At 43.6% G+C, this 16,616-nt stretch overlaps 1 protein-coding gene across 1 annotated transcript; it reads right to left on the bottom strand.

The window, feature by feature from the left end:
* Positions 1-5,140: 5,140 nt before the first annotated feature.
* SPRTN (SprT-like N-terminal domain) lies at positions 5,141-16,520 on the bottom strand. The gene is made up of 6 exons (XM_029245303.1): positions 16,361-16,520; positions 15,955-16,229; positions 14,837-14,936; positions 10,832-10,960; positions 7,820-8,087; positions 5,141-6,589 (listed from the first exon to the last, which is right to left on the bottom strand). The coding sequence occupies exons 1-6, from the start codon at positions 16,361-16,363 to the stop codon at positions 5,856-5,858; spliced, it is 1,509 nt and encodes a 502-aa protein (XP_029101136.1). The 5' UTR covers positions 16,364-16,520; the 3' UTR covers positions 5,141-5,855.
* Between the last annotated feature and the right edge of the window lie 96 nt (positions 16,521-16,616).

Genomic DNA, 16,616 nt, shown 5'->3' with positions numbered 1-16,616 from the left:
CTCCACCCTCTCTGCTCTTTCTGAACCCGTGTCATTCAGACAGTGCACCTCAGGTTTGAGCCAGCTGCTGTCGTCTGCTTCCTCTGCGTCTTTGTCCTTTACCGAGGAGACGTGTCTTTTTCAGTTCTGCCCGCAAGGGTTTCATGTCTGCTCTCACGTTTTTAATTTTCAAGAGCTCTCTTTTATGTTCTCTAAATTTTTAAAATATAGAAAAACCTATTCTGTTGAACAGACACAGTATTGAACGTTGTTTTCTGTTTGATTTCATTTTTGTCTGTCAGGTTAGAAGCTTTCCTCCCAGGTCTGATAGTTCTTGCTTGTGTGTTCATATTTAAGGGGGGGAGTACTTGAGCTTCTGGTTTTCCAAGGAATAGTAGTTGCTGCCTAAATCTGAATCTCTTTCACTATCTTCCCAACAAAGTCACCTATAACCTGTACCTGCAGCATAACCGTGAAACACAGAAAAAAGTTCAGCTCATGGGAAACTAGAGCCGGCATCAGAATTCCTATGAAGGCAGAGTCAGGTGGAAACTATATGGTAAAGGGACAAGGGCAGGGGGCCTAGCTGTGGCAGTACACAGGGCAAGAACACAGGGCCCCCAGCACGAGTGATGGGGATACTGACGCCTCACCCCAGTGCGTCGCAGCGCTGCCCACGGGATCATCAAGGGGAAGTCTGAATGAGATTGAAGGGGGCTGGGTGAGGAATGTACCGTGTCTGGGACAGGGGGAGATGTCTCCTGGAGGCTTGATGATAAAATGAAAGAAGGAAGTAAGGGTCTTAGAAAAGTAAAATTACAGAATCAGGTGAGACTCCAAGCCCCTACCACCTCACAAAAGTGTCATCTCTGAGAAATACCGTATTTCACTGTTCCAACAGAAGAAAACACTCTTGAATCAGAAACCCCTCATCCTTGCCTACATCGAACCAACTGTTTCTGCAAGTTAAGGAAAAGGATACCTTTCAAAATGAGCCGAAAAGGGAAGAAAATATCTACAAACATTACTATCTATAAGAAGAAAGAAGACGAGAAGTATAGCTGCTGAAAATTCTCCCCTCAACCGTAAGGCAGAAAACTGCAACAATATTCGGTGTGAATTAAATATCCTCCAACAGAACTTGGCAGGAAATAAAAATTAACACCTGAAATTCGAAATTCAAAATCTCAGAACAAAAATGGTCCAAAAGACTCCTCAGGAAGCTGTGAAACAAGAGCTGATGTAACTCAGTAGAGAAATTGAAAGTGACAAAATTAAAAAGATTAAATTGTGAGGTACCCCAGGAAGAATAGATTCAACTGAATATATAATGAAGGTCATTTAAAAAAAAAAAAAAAGTAGGAAAGCAGCCCAAAGTACAAAATAAAATAGGCACAAAGAGTTGGAAAGCAGGATGGACACATACACGCCTGCTATACCAATGAGAATGTACAGTCTACAAATAACAACCACGGTGGCTCTCACAGACATGCCAAGAAGCTAGACTGCATCCTCCCCTCGGGGATCCTATGGAGGTGGCTATTTGAGTATCTGATGTTAAGAATGCAACTGAACAGGTGTCTGGGTGCATCTTATCTTACCTATGGAATTATTTTAAATGTATACAAATACATAAAGGAATCCTGTGAGGAATCTTTTGTTAAAAAAAATCCAGGTTCCTTTCATGCAGATGCAGATTTTCATGTATTTAGTTTGCAAGGCATGCTTATAACCCGGAATGATTTGGGTCTTAAGAATATCCTATCTTGAAAATACAAACTTGGATTCTTCAGGGAAGTATGGGGAAGAGTCAGTGTTACATTAAGATGTTTTTGCAAAAGCAGGTAACAATGGAAGTTGAGAAACGCCAAGAATTTAACAACAGGCCCCTCTTCTTTCTTCTAGACCTCTGATACAGGGGCAAAGGACATTATGTCCTAGGAAGCTTTCAGACTAACCTAGATGATACACAACAAAATAAGAAGTGCCAGACATTCAAAGGAAGAGTACTGTGATTTTGAAAGCAGTAGAAAGTATAGGTCCTACCGTGTCTGGAAGACATTCTGTTGGGGAGTACCATGTTTTGCCGTATGTTTGTTAAGTGTTAAGAGTGGAAGGTGAAATGAAAACAAGTCTAGGGAGATTACGGTGCCCTGTAGATCAGTCCTCGTTTGTTTGAACAAGCACACACTCTTGGCCATGCTGTGTCCCCTCCTCTCTCAGGACTTGAGATCCTAACCTACCGTTTCCCGTTATGAGTCAGAATTAGCAATTACTATGCCCGTTGAAGTTTCTCCCTTATATCCTTTTGGCTTTGCTTTTTGCCTTCGGTTTTTCAGAGAAATTTAATTTACTCAGAGCGCCATCTGGTGTTCAGTTAAGCCAGAGGGTATAAATCTTTTGGTAGGTTTATTAGCACCAGAACTGAAGAAAGCAAACAGCGGCTTGTTTCTTTACAGTCTACAACGGTGTAAATTTTAATATTGAGATGATTCCTGAGTCACTTAAGAAGATCAAGTCTTTCACTTTTCATATCAAAAGGTGTGTGATGATGTGTACGGAATTATATAACTTCTGACATTCTAGCGGAATGTTAGAAAAATAAAGGAAAACCAGAGCTGATCTCCACATTGCATCCTTTTCTGTTCATTTCAACCCCCCAGGCAATTCAATCGGTAATAATTGTCCGATAGTCTCACTTCATTTGGTGGATATGCTACTTAGTCAACAACAAACACAACAAATTGCTAAGAAGGCACCAATAGCCTCAAGGACAAAAAATTGAGACAAAGAACCACAGGAACCCACTGCCCCTCAATAAGGACTAACTGCAAAGAGCTCCGCTTTTTCACCAAGCAGCCCAGTGAGAGGAGGTACGGTGTGTGCCCCAGGCACGGGATCCCAGCTGGGTACTGAATCTGCAGGAAGATGCAGCGCCTCTTTCACTTTGACATTCTAATTTACTTAGAACTCCTCTAAGCTTTGGGGAAAAAAACAACAAAACTACAAGCTCAGAGCTTTAGGACAACGGGATACTCTGCGAGATTTCTGTCCCATTTTCCCACCCACCTTAGAATTTCCAGTTAGGATACGCATTTATAGTCTACTGTGAAAATCTACTATACTTTCTAAGTCTAAAGTTGCTTTGCTAGATATTGTATAATCTTGACTTTAAAAAACACCGAATTTTTATAGAAGTCAAGTCTGCTCCCCTTCTCCCACCCCATCTCTCCAACATGAAGGGCAACAACATTTAAAGGTTGACCCCAAATTACTGTCATCAGGATAGGAAACTTGCTTTAAAAGGGAAAAACAAACCAACAAAACAGAAAACTATTTTTCTAATATAAATGACAGATGATTGGGGAGTATCAGAATTCTGAGCGATTGACGCGAAGGCTTATTTAATCCCAAATTTAAAATTAACTTGTTTTCTTGCCCACTAACATTCCCATCATCCCTTAAAACTGACCAGCTCTTGATTTTACAACCTGAGTATTTCTCAAACCCATCCTCTCTCCTTCCCTGCCACTGCCCCCCTTTCTTCCTCCTGTCTCTGTTGCCCCCGGAGAACTGGTCAAAACACTTCTCGAATGTTCTTGGCTGGCTTACAAGCCTTCCCAACCCTCACTGCACCAGCCCCACCCGAATCAGCAGATGTGTTATGAACAGGGGCCATACAAACTGGATGTAAAGCGCAGAACGTGACGGACGGATGGGTCTTTCTGCCCTCAGGGTCTGCGTACACCTGTCCTGTCTGCAGTCCTTCTCCTGCCATCTTACCCCTCACATCTTACATATACTCCGTCCACTTGGAACAGCTTAGTTCTCCCAGTCGAACGTGCCACCGTCTGTTTCCAAGCCTTCGTGTTCCTTCTCTGCAAGGCCCTTTCTATCCCCCACGCCGACCCCAGGCGACCCTGACTGGCCCTAGGAGACTCAGCCGGATGTAGAACTTGTCCCTCCATCCCCTGAAGCCCTGGGCTATTCTGCTGATTGTCTTTAAGTTCCCGCAGCGCCGGCAGAAGCCCGTCAGAGCACTTACTGCGCTGAAACCACTCTGCTTGTCTCACTCCCCGACTAGGCTGTAAAGCTCCTTGAGGACTCGGGCTCCTACTTACTTCACAGCCCCAGAACCTTGCACGGTTTTGCACCCCTCCGCCCCCAAAAAGTGTTAAACTGCACAAAATTTGTTAAATTGAAGTAGAGAAAATGATCCTCTATGAAAGTGTAACGGTATATATTCAACATAATACACATTTTAAGTCATTTATCTATAAATGTTTATTAAATACTATTGTTTAACTTCATGCTTAAGAAATATCAAAACTTGTAAACACTCAACCAGACAGGCTAAAATGAAAAGGACTGACAACAGCGTTAAGACTGCTGAGCGACAAGCTCTCATACACTGCTGGCAGGACTGTAAACTGGCAGCATCTACTAAAGCTAAACATAAATGCACCTGGTGACCCTGCATTCCAGACTGGGGATATGCTCAGCAGAAATGAGTAAGAATGTTCTTAGCAGCGTTATTCAGAATGGCCAGCCCCAAACTGGAGATAATTCCAATGTCCATTAATATCAGAATGATAAACTCGGGCATATTCATACAAATACTACAGAGCAATGAAAAGACTGAACTTCTGCTACCCATAGCAACAAAGGTACTACTTCATAGTGTTTAAAAACAAGCTAAACTAACCGTGGTGACAGATGAAAACATTGGTTACTCTGGGGTGGTGGGTGTTGGCTGGCAAGAGTTGCCCATAAGGACACTTCATGGCAACTGAAATGCTCTCTAACTGCACCTGCGTAGTGGTGACTCAGCGGGGAACCCAGCTGCACCTTATGGATGTAAAGGCGTGTTGCAACAAAGTTAAGAAAAAGAAAACCTGTGAACTAAGGCCCTGAAAATATGCCCACACACTGGCGGTAGAGCCATGAGACAAAGTAAACTGACCAAACTATCTCTGTCCCTTTGCTGGGACGTGGAAAAGAATGTTTTTTAAAAGAAATATAATTTTTTACATACACAAATGGTATTCCTAAATGGTTTCAACTTTGGCTTAAGGTTCATAATACTGTTTCCAGATGATGGTCCACTTGTACATAAACTAGGCAACTTGGTTATGTTATATATGCCGGTTACTTAGTACTGAGTTTTAACCAGTCATTTTGCTAAAGCGCTGAGAGAACAGCTCAACCCTGGCCTACAGAATTACAGTGGCTATTTGTTACCAGCAATATTCCAAAAGGAATTTATTTTACTCTGCTTATCTACTTTAACCTCAAACCTGCTGCCACCTTTTAGTGAAACAGAGAAATAAAAATCTTTACAATATAGGAAATGTATTTCCTGTTAAAATTTTGAAGAAAAAAAAAGAAAAACCAAAAGCCTTGAGTACCGGAAAACAACTAGGTTGTATTTTTGGTCAATATGTCCGATACTATGAATATTACCAGTTCTGGGAATGAGTTTTAATATTAATAAAGGAATTTAACCAAACACCTGACAGGATTCCTCACTGACTATTTTAAGGAAAATATGCAAGTTAAAAAGATTAACAGATTTAAATACTTTTAAAAGAAAGAACAAAAGTATCTAAAAATTATACGTGTATGCACCCAGAAGCAACTCTGGGCTACAGTACACCTACGAGTGAATATAGCACCTTCAGACATAAAATAGTTTAAGTTACAATCTCATATATGTATATATAAAATAGAACATTTAATATGGGTGAACTAGGTTATAATCTGCAAATCTTAGCACTAACCAGGAATTCCTGAGCGGCTGACACTGTGCTATGAGGTAATACGGGTGGGACATGTGAGACCCATTCATTTTTCAGAGATTTCTTTCAGCTTTTGACTTAGAGGCTATCACCTGCAAGGCACCAGTCCAAGTGCTCATTAATCTGGGACTCCAAAACTTCACTCTGACAAACAGGACAGTGAACCATTTTGCTCTGACTAGATGAACTGCTGGCATTCTGCGTTGCAGCTATAGGACGTGAACCACACTTTGGATCGTTACCACCGCTCTGTGTTTGCTCTTTCGCGATAAAAAAGTTGTCGAAAACAGTCCTGTCTTCGAGCCTGGGGCGTTTACTCGGGAATTGATCTTCAGGCCCACCTGCAACCTGGGGTGCAGTCACAGATGTCGATTCCACTGCTTTTAGAGGATTTCTTAGGGATATCTTAGAAGATGTCACCCTCCTTTGAGAACTAGAAGAGACCGAGTTTTTAGTGATGTCACCAACCGTGAGGCTTTTCATCGGAGACCCACTCACACTGCTGAAAGCCTTGTGCCTGGAGACCGATACTCCAGAGAAGTAGTTGCTTAAAACACTCTGGTGACTGGAACCGAGAGCAGCGGAGACTGAGGAAGTTTTCCCACTTGAGCCGTTCTGTTCAAATGTCACCTCAGGTTTCGAATTGGGTCTTAAGGCATTTGCTGAATGGTCCTGATTTAAAACATCCTGGGTTTTAACAGCATGTGAAGTGAGACATTTCCCAGATGAAGGCGAATTGCTGGTTCCCCCTAGAACATACCCTTTCCCACTGAAAGGGATTAACAACTGTGTCTCCCCTCTGTTCGGTTTACCTGCAAAAGAAGCAAATAAGATTCTTCCTTGGCTCAAAATCAATACCATAACAAATATTAAGCTAATGGATAGCTTTTCCAAATGAAGAAATACTACTTCTGTTCTGCATTAGAACTATGTTGTAATTATCTACTGACGGGAGACGGACAATCCCCAGCAGTCCGAAAGCTGCGGTACTGAGAAAACATAAAGGACAAAAACACCCTCTCATATTTAGATAAGCAGTTCTATCACACAAACATCAATAGCAAAGTAACTTTTACCTTGAAAATTGCTTTTAGTATTCTTAAGTGTCATTCCAGAAGCGAAAAATCTGCTACCACATTATCTTCCCAACTCACAAAACTGAGGGCATAAAATCTCTCCACATAAGTTCTTCTATAGCTTCTCAACTTACTAATAAACACTTCAGATATGAGAAATATGGCTTATGTCTGTGAGTCCTTATCACATCAAATCCACAACTTCCCAAGCATTAACTTTAGTAACCTTGTTACCCCTTCAAAAGGCAGTTACTCTAGGGGCTTCCCTGGCAGTCCAGTGGTTAAGACTTCGCCTTCCAATGCAAGAGGTGCAGGTTCGATCCCTGGTCAAGGAGCTAACATCCCACATGCCTCCAGGTCAAAAAACCAAAACAAAACAGAAACAATATTGTAACAAATTCAATAAAGACTTTTAAAAAAAAAGTGAGATTACAGAGCTAAAAAAAGTTAAAAAAAAAAGGCAGTAACTGTGAACTGCACAGGAAAGGGATAAATCCTGAAGATGAAGTACTAGCGTAATACATGTCACATCCTTTTCCCATTCTCCCAGTGAAAATACATACATCAACAGAAGTCACCTGGATAGACTCCAACTGATAGGAAGGGGTGTAGCTAGGACTTCCATTCCGGGCATTGTTATCTGAATTACTGTTTTCATTCGGACAGTCTTTGCCTTCTGTTTCTCTCCTAATGACGCAGTGAGTCAGGACAGGGAAAGGGGTCGCCCTGGAATTTCAGCAGTGGGAACTACTTCTACTTCTACTCACATGTGTGTACAGCAGAGGGTAGTTTTCTACCACCATTTCATGGACAACGGGATTTTTTTTTTCCCCTTGAGTCCACACTTGAAACCGTCTACACTAGAAACAATCCTTAAGCTTACCTAATGCCAGTTCCCTGATGGACAGTACTGTCTGCGTTACAGCCACAGCCGTGGAAAAGTTGGGAGAATATAAGCAGAGTTACCTTTCTTTTCTGCTTCTGACACTGGCTGCTTTGCTAGTTTTGTCTTTCCTTTGCCTTTTTTTGAGCAGCTCTCTGGCTCCTTGATTTTTATGTAGGCGCCTCCACAGGTTTTCTGGTGCTCAGCCCACCAGTAGTCATGGGCAGAGGGTGCCCTGTTGGTGGCGCGTTTCACGTAGCCGTAATATGGCTTCTTGTGCTGACACGGCCCATTGCAGCGCCACCAGTGTCGCCGGTACTCATCCACCTCGTCGTGGAAAGTATGGTACACCTGGGTCGAGACGAAGTTGTCAGCGTTAAGGATGCAGGTTAACAAGTGTAAGAGAATGAATATACAAGCAATATATAAGCAGCCCCCCGCCCCCTTTTTCAACTTTCCAGTTTCCCAGAGCTTTCTGAAGTTGTGTTTTGGGAAAGACAGTAACGATATTTAGCTTCTCTTCAAAAGTTCATTTTAATGGGAAACAGCAGCACTTAACTTAGTGCTTCATAAACTGTGTAAAGATAGAAAAAGGTGAGACTAGAAGACAAGAAAATTAAAAATAAAAAAACCAAAAAGCTTCTATAAATGCTAAAAGTTTTAGAAACCCTATTTCTAAACGATGAAAAACTAGGATAAAGACAAGACTTTATATAATGCTGTAATAAATAAGAATTGTTCCCACTGCCAAGCTGAAATCTTCCCCTGTAAGTAAACAAAGGGTCCTGAGGACTGTTTCCTGTAAATGCTGGACCCAAACCTCGTGCAGCATCTGCCAAACCCGCCCCGCACATGCGCCCGGCTCCGCCCATTTCTTCATAATAAGGCTTTGGGCTATCATTTCATCTGATTATAGGTGAAAAGCTCTCCAGGACTTGAACGTTCTCAGCCTGTACCCCTAGTGGCTATTACCGGCCTGGCACAGGGAAGGTGCTCAGTGTTTGCTGACTGAGTGAAAAGCTTCGAGTCAAATAAAATTCTCTGTAAATGTGCTTTTCAGTCCTTCAACAGGATCCGTCTGTTTCACCCTCTAGATGAAATCTTACTTAGAACCTAAGCAGGAGACAGACAGGACGGCTATAGACCCCCCCCACCTCGAGAGTACTGAGGACGGCAGGGCACCATCTGAAACGGATACTCCTGAAGGACTGAGCACCTTCTCCTCCTGTCCTCTCAGTGAAACGTTACTGTTTATATAAGGAGCACAGCATATGAGTTTTGTTTTGTTTAAACCAAGGCATTTAACTCTTTAGTAAAGTCCCCTTGTGGGAAAGAATGCTAAGCTTTCCATAACTCTACAGATAAATAGTTTCGTAATCACCATCTCTCCATCAGAAGCAAACAAACTCTATTGTTTGGCAAGCACGCCAACGACGCAAATTGTGGTAGGTGCAGAAGAGGCTGGAGGAGAGAGGGTCTGGGAGCAAGGAGGCCTGCGAGACCCTGCCCGCGCTCTCGTGTTGAGAACACTCCGCTTAACAATTCAGCGGCAAAGACCACAGCGAACTGCATCTGTTTTGCTTCCAGCTTCTGTAATTCCTATAGCCTGGGGATGTAACTTTTTAACCCTGTAGTCACTAAAATAAAATTGTTCTCAATGTGGATGCCCTGTGGAGTGTGCTATAACGTGATGGAACCCGTGAAAGCAAGGGGTGTCCACCTGATAAAGCCTCCTAGATGAAAACACACAGACATCCAAGATAGAAGGGCATATCCTCTTCCAACTGAACAACAGGAAGTATACTAGGACTTTGCTTAAAGTGTGAATTCTGATGAAGAAACTAAGTCTTTTCCACTAGCAACTCCATAATTCTTGTGCTACTCTGGATTTTATGTGATTGTGTTAATGCAAGCCACTTCCCTGATGCTGAAGGAACTCTGTCCGGTAATTAAATGAGCTCTCTAGAAAATTAAACTGACGGCTAGAGAATAATACACGGAGGGTCAGCACTTCTCGCTTTCCATCACACTGGCCTTTGTTGCCTTTTAAAGGAAGGAAATATCTAAACACACCAAGGCATTTAATCTTTGTAGGAATTAATATTTCTGTTTGGTTCCATTCAATTCCATATTTGCTAAGCGCCTGTAGAGACACTGCACTACACATCTCATGCAGAGGTATGTAAGGACAGACAAGAGCCGCCCCGTGAGAGGTATGAAAGCAGAATAAAATAGCGTAAAAGGTTAAACAGCTGCCGAGCAGGTTCCAGGAGGGAGAAGCTGTATCTCACTGTAAAGATGGAGGTCGTTTTGACAGAAAATAGGAGAAGTGGCATATTTTAGGAAGAGGGTATATGAGGACAGGCACGGAGGTGCAAAGTCCAGTTAGAAACGTTAAGACATAAGCAGGGGGGCTGCAGAAGGTAAGAGAAAGGGAAGAGCAAGGTTATCTGAAAAAATGAATCAGTAATAACAAAAACAACTAATATTTAATGAGTACTCAAACTGTGCTAAAACGTTTTGCACGTACTTCCTCTAAGCCTCACAGGACCCAACAGGTAGGTGCCGTCATTACCCTCCTTTCACATGAGTAAACTGAAGCGCAGAAGAAATCAGCAGGTAGGTCCCACAGTGAATCAGTGGCGCCAGCGTCTGGACGCAAGCAACCTGACTCTTCCTGCTTTTTTGACCCCAGGCTCTGCCATCTCCTACAATATCATGCAGAAACACGAATCAAAGACTTCTGAAGAAGGGAATGACATATGAAATGGTGGCAGAATATGGGACAGACTGGAGGAGGACACGACGAGGCAACAAAATTAGGAGCGGACTGTAGTAGTCCAGAAGAGAGGTACGCAGGCCTGCAGTAACCCTGTGCAACGTGCTGCCCTCGTTGTGGCTGGAGGCACCAGGGTACCGCTGGTGCGGCCGCCCTTCGCCTACGTGGTCCTCGACAGGCCAGGCAGCTTCTCTGGGCCTCTCACTTGCTGTGGAAAATCCTTAAACATAGTATTCGTTTCTACCCAGTTCTCTATTTTCAGGAAGTACTGAATTAATAACTGCTGAATATCATAAATGTGTGTGGCTTTATATACCGTTATATTGGCTCCCGTCAGGCGATTGATGCGATGCATATGTTTACAAAACTCTGGGCCGTGCCCTTCCCGATCTTTATCGTTATTCGTGACAAATAAATAGGCATGTATCATTTCATGCAAGAGGGTCTGAAACAGAGAACAGTCAAATTAATTTGTTATGGTGCTTCTGAAAATAAAAATGCATTTTCTTACTCTACCTGGGGTCTTAACCTTCTTTGGATCACAGGCTCCGTTCAGATACTGAACAAAGTCATGAACGATCTTTCTAGAAAACTTACATAAGCACACATTCACAAAACTTTGCCTCTATAATATCCAAAGCTCCGTAGGTCCCAGGCTAAGAACTCTTGTTCCAAGAAAGCCTTTTTAATTATTAATCAAAATCCAGTAGAAAAGACTGACAAATCCAACTACATGAAAATTTAAAAATTCTGTATGGAGAAAAAATTTTATAAGTAAAGCGAAAAAAGAAACTCAGAAAAATATATGTGCAACCACCTCACAGCCTATTAATTCCTAAAATATAAAGAACTCCTAAAAGTCCACAGGGAAATGACCAACAATACAATTTTAAAATAGGCAAATGTCACGGACAGGTCAGAGAAAATGAAACATATATGATCCATAAACACGTGAAAAACGTTCAACGTCATTTATAAAAACAGAAATGCAAACTAATACATTAGTATACCACTTCTTGCTTATCAAGACTGGTAAAACTCCTAAAGTTTGACACCATTAGTAAAGCTAAGGGAAAATAAGCACTCCCACATATCACTGGTAGGAGTGCAAAATGGTACAAATTCTCCTCTCCCTGGGGAGGAGAATTTGATAACATCTAACGAAATTACAAATCCATTTATCGTTGGACTCAGCAATACTCAGACTGAAATGAAAGGCCGTACATATGAGGTACTTTCTCGGTGGCACTGCTTACAGAAGCAAAAGAGTGAGAACAGTGTTTAGCAATAGGGGCCTTGTTGAAAGAAGAGCCACATAATGGAATTTCATGCAGCCATAAAAAAGAAAGAAAAATTTCTCTATGAAATGATTTGGAGGATGCTACAGACTGTATCATTGTAATGAAAAAAGGCAAAGTACAGAAGAGTATACACAGAATTTTGTATAAGAAGTATGCTATGTGGTGGGGAGGGCGTTAAGAGTGGATATAAATATTGGCAAAACAGAACAACGATAGAAAAAAGAAACTAATAACAGTATCCTTTAGTAGGTAGAGAGTTCAGAATAGAGGAATGGGGGAGATCAAGATTTCTTTGTGTACAGCTTTCTATAGTTTTGGGATTCTGAATCATGTAAAAATTTAAAACAAACTGTAAAACCTGCTCATTCCACACCAAGGATGCAGCAGTTTAGGTGCAAAGTTAACAAAAGCACTTAAGGCTGCTATTTCATACTTTATTCTAAAAAAAAGTGAATACAAAAAGTGAAAATCATAAAGGTCTTCAAAAGCATACCTTTTTCATAATCCTCCATAGTTTTGTGAAAAAAATAATTTCCATCAGAAGAAGTAGACTGGCATTAATGAACTTTAGTCTTACAAAATTATGCTGAACAGCAAAATGGGAGAATCAAACATTTTAACTTGGTCATTATGAAACCATCCCTTTTAAAATTATCAACTCTATCTTTTCAAGAAAATGCCACTCTACTGAGACTTAGAGTCAAAGGCCATTCTACATTTCAGATGTCTCTCAACATTCTAAAATAATGACAACTATTCTCAGAAAGGAGAAACTACTTAGGTTCCTGATTTTTGGTCCAATTTAAACACATCTCGAAAATGGGACATGGCATTGTACTGAACACTTCTATTTTTATATATCTACCATTTTCCACATTTAGGCTCTACACAACATGGTCCCCAAATACCTCTATTTCCCACCACTGTTCTATATCTGGCCAAAAACAAGTACTTCTGCTCCTAAACATGCCGTAAGTTTAGTGGCCTCGCTTCTGTTCACAGCACTCCCGTTCCTTCTGTCAAGATAGTCTCCTCTACTATGTGTACATGTGAGAATCCAATCTGTCCTGTCAGGCTCACACCCATGTTTTAGTTTGCAGTGGTTATAACAGTTCTAAGGGGACAGGACAAGAGCTTTAGGGCCAGGGAAACCAGAGCCTAAAGCGAGGATCTGGTATTCATGATCCACGTGACCCTGCACAAGTTACAACTTGCCCCTCACCCTTAAAATGGAGATACCCTAATCTTGCAGGGCTGTGGTAAAGGCAAACACTACAATAACCAGGGTAGTCCGGCACGCAGTAGGCGTGGTGATGTTACTAGTAATAAAATCCACATCTCTGAAGCTTTTCTTGACCTCCTCAACCAGTTTAAGTCTTTTCCTTTTCTGAATCCTACTGATTATAATTTAGGCAGCTACTTTCAATACAGGCCACAGTCCCCCTATTCTTCCTCTGTCCACCTTCCTGATCTGATGTTAGAACTTTCTGCCAACAGCAAATGCTCACTTGAAGCATTAGCACCTATTTCCCATTTTCTTCTTGCCCATTACCTTAAGAAGATAAAAACTGTTCACGTGTTAATTTAATCATTTATGCAACAAATATTCATTAAGCAGTTTTCAGTTAGGGCTGTTCCAATTAGGGCTCCTGGTAAGGTTGATCTGGTTAATCATATTGTTCAACTTTTGTTTTTTCATTTTTACTATCTTTTTTTCTGCTTATTCATTTAATTACCAACGGAGTTGTGTTAACACCTGCAACTATGTGGATTATTTCTCTTTTTGTTTCTGCTAATTGATGCTTCATGTCGTTTAAAGCTATGTTATTACTTTTAGGGTCATTATGTGTTTTTATTTAATAGATTATTTTATCATTATAAAATGTCTCCCTTTTTTCTAGTAAAACTCCCTCCCTTAAAATCTTTAAACTAATACTAATAAAGCCATAGCAGCTTTCTGCTGTCTAGTATTTAGATGATATGCTTTTTCTCATCCTTTTATATTTAACATGTGTGTCTTTATCTTAAGCATGTCTCTGTTAATCTAGGATGTCATTTCACATTTTTAACTGGAGTGTTTAGTCCATTTACATTTAACGTAATAACTGCTGTTTTTATGTCCACCTTTCTCTTTATTTGATCTGGGCTTTGTTCCTTTATTCCTTTCTTTCTTATTAATTCGGTTATTTCTGTTGTACCATTTTACATTTAGGGGCTATTTACCTTTTTAAAACTCTGGTTAAAAAAAAAAAAGTAACATAAAATTTACCACCTTAACCATTTTAAGTGTACGGTTCAGTAGTGCTAAGTACATTCACATTGTTGTGAAACCCATTACCTTTTATTACCCTTAAAAACATATTCCCAAGCACGTTTTAACTTATTTCGCATCCACCTATACCATAGGTGGTATTTCTCTACCACCTATGCTCTCTAGTGCGTATGTTGCAGGTGATATAATTGCGGCAAGACCACTCACACTGGCTGTATCTTGGAGATCTTCAGGCAACTATTCGACTCCACTAAACATACTCTGACAGCTCCCACGGCTCCGTTTTGCTAGCAGGAGTGACCACTAGCTCTAGATACGCAGTGTGCCCTCACGCTGCTTTGTTCTGCCAGCTCAGCTACACGTCCTGGGAGGACACCATGGTGGCTGAACACAGGAGAATCTGTGTGTCTCAATACAAAGATCTGGATCCTAAGTTTTTCTCTGCCTCTAAACCAACCACTTTGCCTCTCTGAACCTTGATTATCTCATTTATAAAAATGAGAACACACCGTGAACATAAACAGGATTACCGTAAATATCACACTGGGTGACTTACCTGAAAGCCTCTATTTTCGAAACACGATAAGAATATAAGGTAATCACTATTATTTACCCCACAATAAAAGTTCGCAGTGAGGGAAAACGGGTTTTTTCTTCTTCACGTGCACAAATTAATTTACAGCAGTCTAAACCAGAAACAAGCGTTTCTAAATTACTGAGCTAAGCATCGGGTTCACGCAAAGAATACCTCCACCAGATCCTTTCTTGGTCTCAACTTTAAGAGGGGTTCACTGAGGCGGATGGAACACATTCCGCCCCTGCCTTCGTAGCTGCATATCCCAGCGCACCTGGAAAACAACCACCACAAAACGGTCGCTTAGCAAAGATGCGCGAAAGGGAAGCGGACGGGAAAGGGCAACCGCCGGCTCCTTCTCCAACGGTCCAGACTGAGAGGGCTCTGGGGCGGGGGGGAGGGGCTCTCTCTCGAGAGCGCACGCGCAGCCGCTCGGGGGGCGGCCCCTGCCTTTCGCGCCAGTTAGGGAGGCACGTGAGCAGCAGGGACTTCCTGAACGCCAGCCGGGCCGTAAGAGCTCGAAGAAGGCCGTCCCGTTCTGCCGCTCCCTGCCTCCTCCCTACACGCCACTGTCGGTCAGTCGTCGGTGGCGGTAACGGCCAGGTCTCCAGCAGCCTGTGTCCAGAAGTGTCGAGGAAACCCACATACGCAGCAGCATGGCACTAGAAACACACTTCCGTGTCGTACCTTCATCTCTTACTTCAGGGCGCTTCGCCTCCATCCAAGAGCAAGCGCGGTGGTCTCGAACCGCACTGTCAACTTCTCAACTCCGTTCGTACGCAGCATCAGGTTACCTGGAGCCGGCATTTCCCGGACTCGGCGTGCCGGAAAGGGCTGCTTTGAGACGCACCCCGCCGCCCCCCCCCCCGAAGATCCCCTGGACCCAGAAGTAGGGAAACGCCGCCCCTTCCCCACCCTGACCCGCGAGCTCGCGGCCCAACGGCGGTACCCGCCGAGCCCGGCAGAGACTGCACGCGTCCTGGGGAAGAAAGCAAGCCGCGGCCCCGGCCTCCTTTCTCGGGGTCGGCTTCCGGCTGCTTCTCCCGCCTGGGTCCTAAAACGCTCCCGTAAGCCCCATCAGAAAACGGTCAGCTCATCGTTCTAACGCCAAGGAACGTCCCCTTACCAGCCAAACCGCCGCGGGGTGGGCCACAGGGCTCCCCTGACGCTGTCTGGGCGGGACAGAGAAGGGCAGGGAAGGGACACAGGACCGAGGGGCCGCCTGCCCCCAGCTCCAGAGCCCGGGCTGAGGCCGCCGGCGCCCCCCGCCCGCGGCGCGGCTCGGGACTCACAGCGTCATTCGCATGCTCCACTTCACCTCGACCGCCTCCAGATGGCCCCAGAAGAAACGGTCGTTGAACAGCATAAACAGGGCCTGCAAATCGGGGGTGGGGTCCACCAGCTCCCAGGACGCGTCCACCAGAGACAGGGGCTCCTGGGCCGGATCGCGCTCCGAGACCTGCAAGTTCCACTCCTCCTGAAGCCGCAGCGCCAAAACCAGGTCCTCATCCATGGCTGCCGGGGGACTCCACGTACCGGAGCCTCGGACGGCCGGGTCGAGCTCCTCCTAGGAGATACCGGCCCACGGGTCAGCCCACCGATCTCGCGAGACTCAGACAAACTGCCTCGACAACGAGAACGGAACTTGTCCCAGACGCCGAAGTAAAGCTTCTGGGGCTCAAAAAAAAAAGAACTCACCATGACAGCACCTTCCAGTGGGCTCAAAACTTCGGTTCCCAGGGCTTGAGCCGGAGGCAGGTTTCAGAAACCTGGTTACCGCCTTCTCGGTTCGCGAGTAACGTCAAACACCAACGTCACGCTCGGTTCTGGCGCAGTACCTACGTCTCTCTGACCCGCCCTCCACTCGCTTCCGCAAAAGCTTCTCCGGCGCATGCGCCCTAGGCCGCTGGCGCTGTTGCGCAGGCGCACCGCCTGCGCCCGGCCTCTTGCGTAG

The sequence above is a fragment of the Monodon monoceros genome, unplaced genomic scaffold, assembly GCF_005190385.1.
Source record: "Monodon monoceros isolate NGI ecotype Baffin Bay Population unplaced genomic scaffold, NGI_Narwhal_1 Super_Scaffold_4, whole genome shotgun sequence".
NCBI classification, from domain to species: domain Eukaryota; kingdom Metazoa; phylum Chordata; class Mammalia; order Artiodactyla; family Monodontidae; genus Monodon; species Monodon monoceros.
The sequence above is the reverse complement of the archived record's forward strand: the minus strand, read 5'-3'. Positions and strand labels throughout refer to the sequence as shown.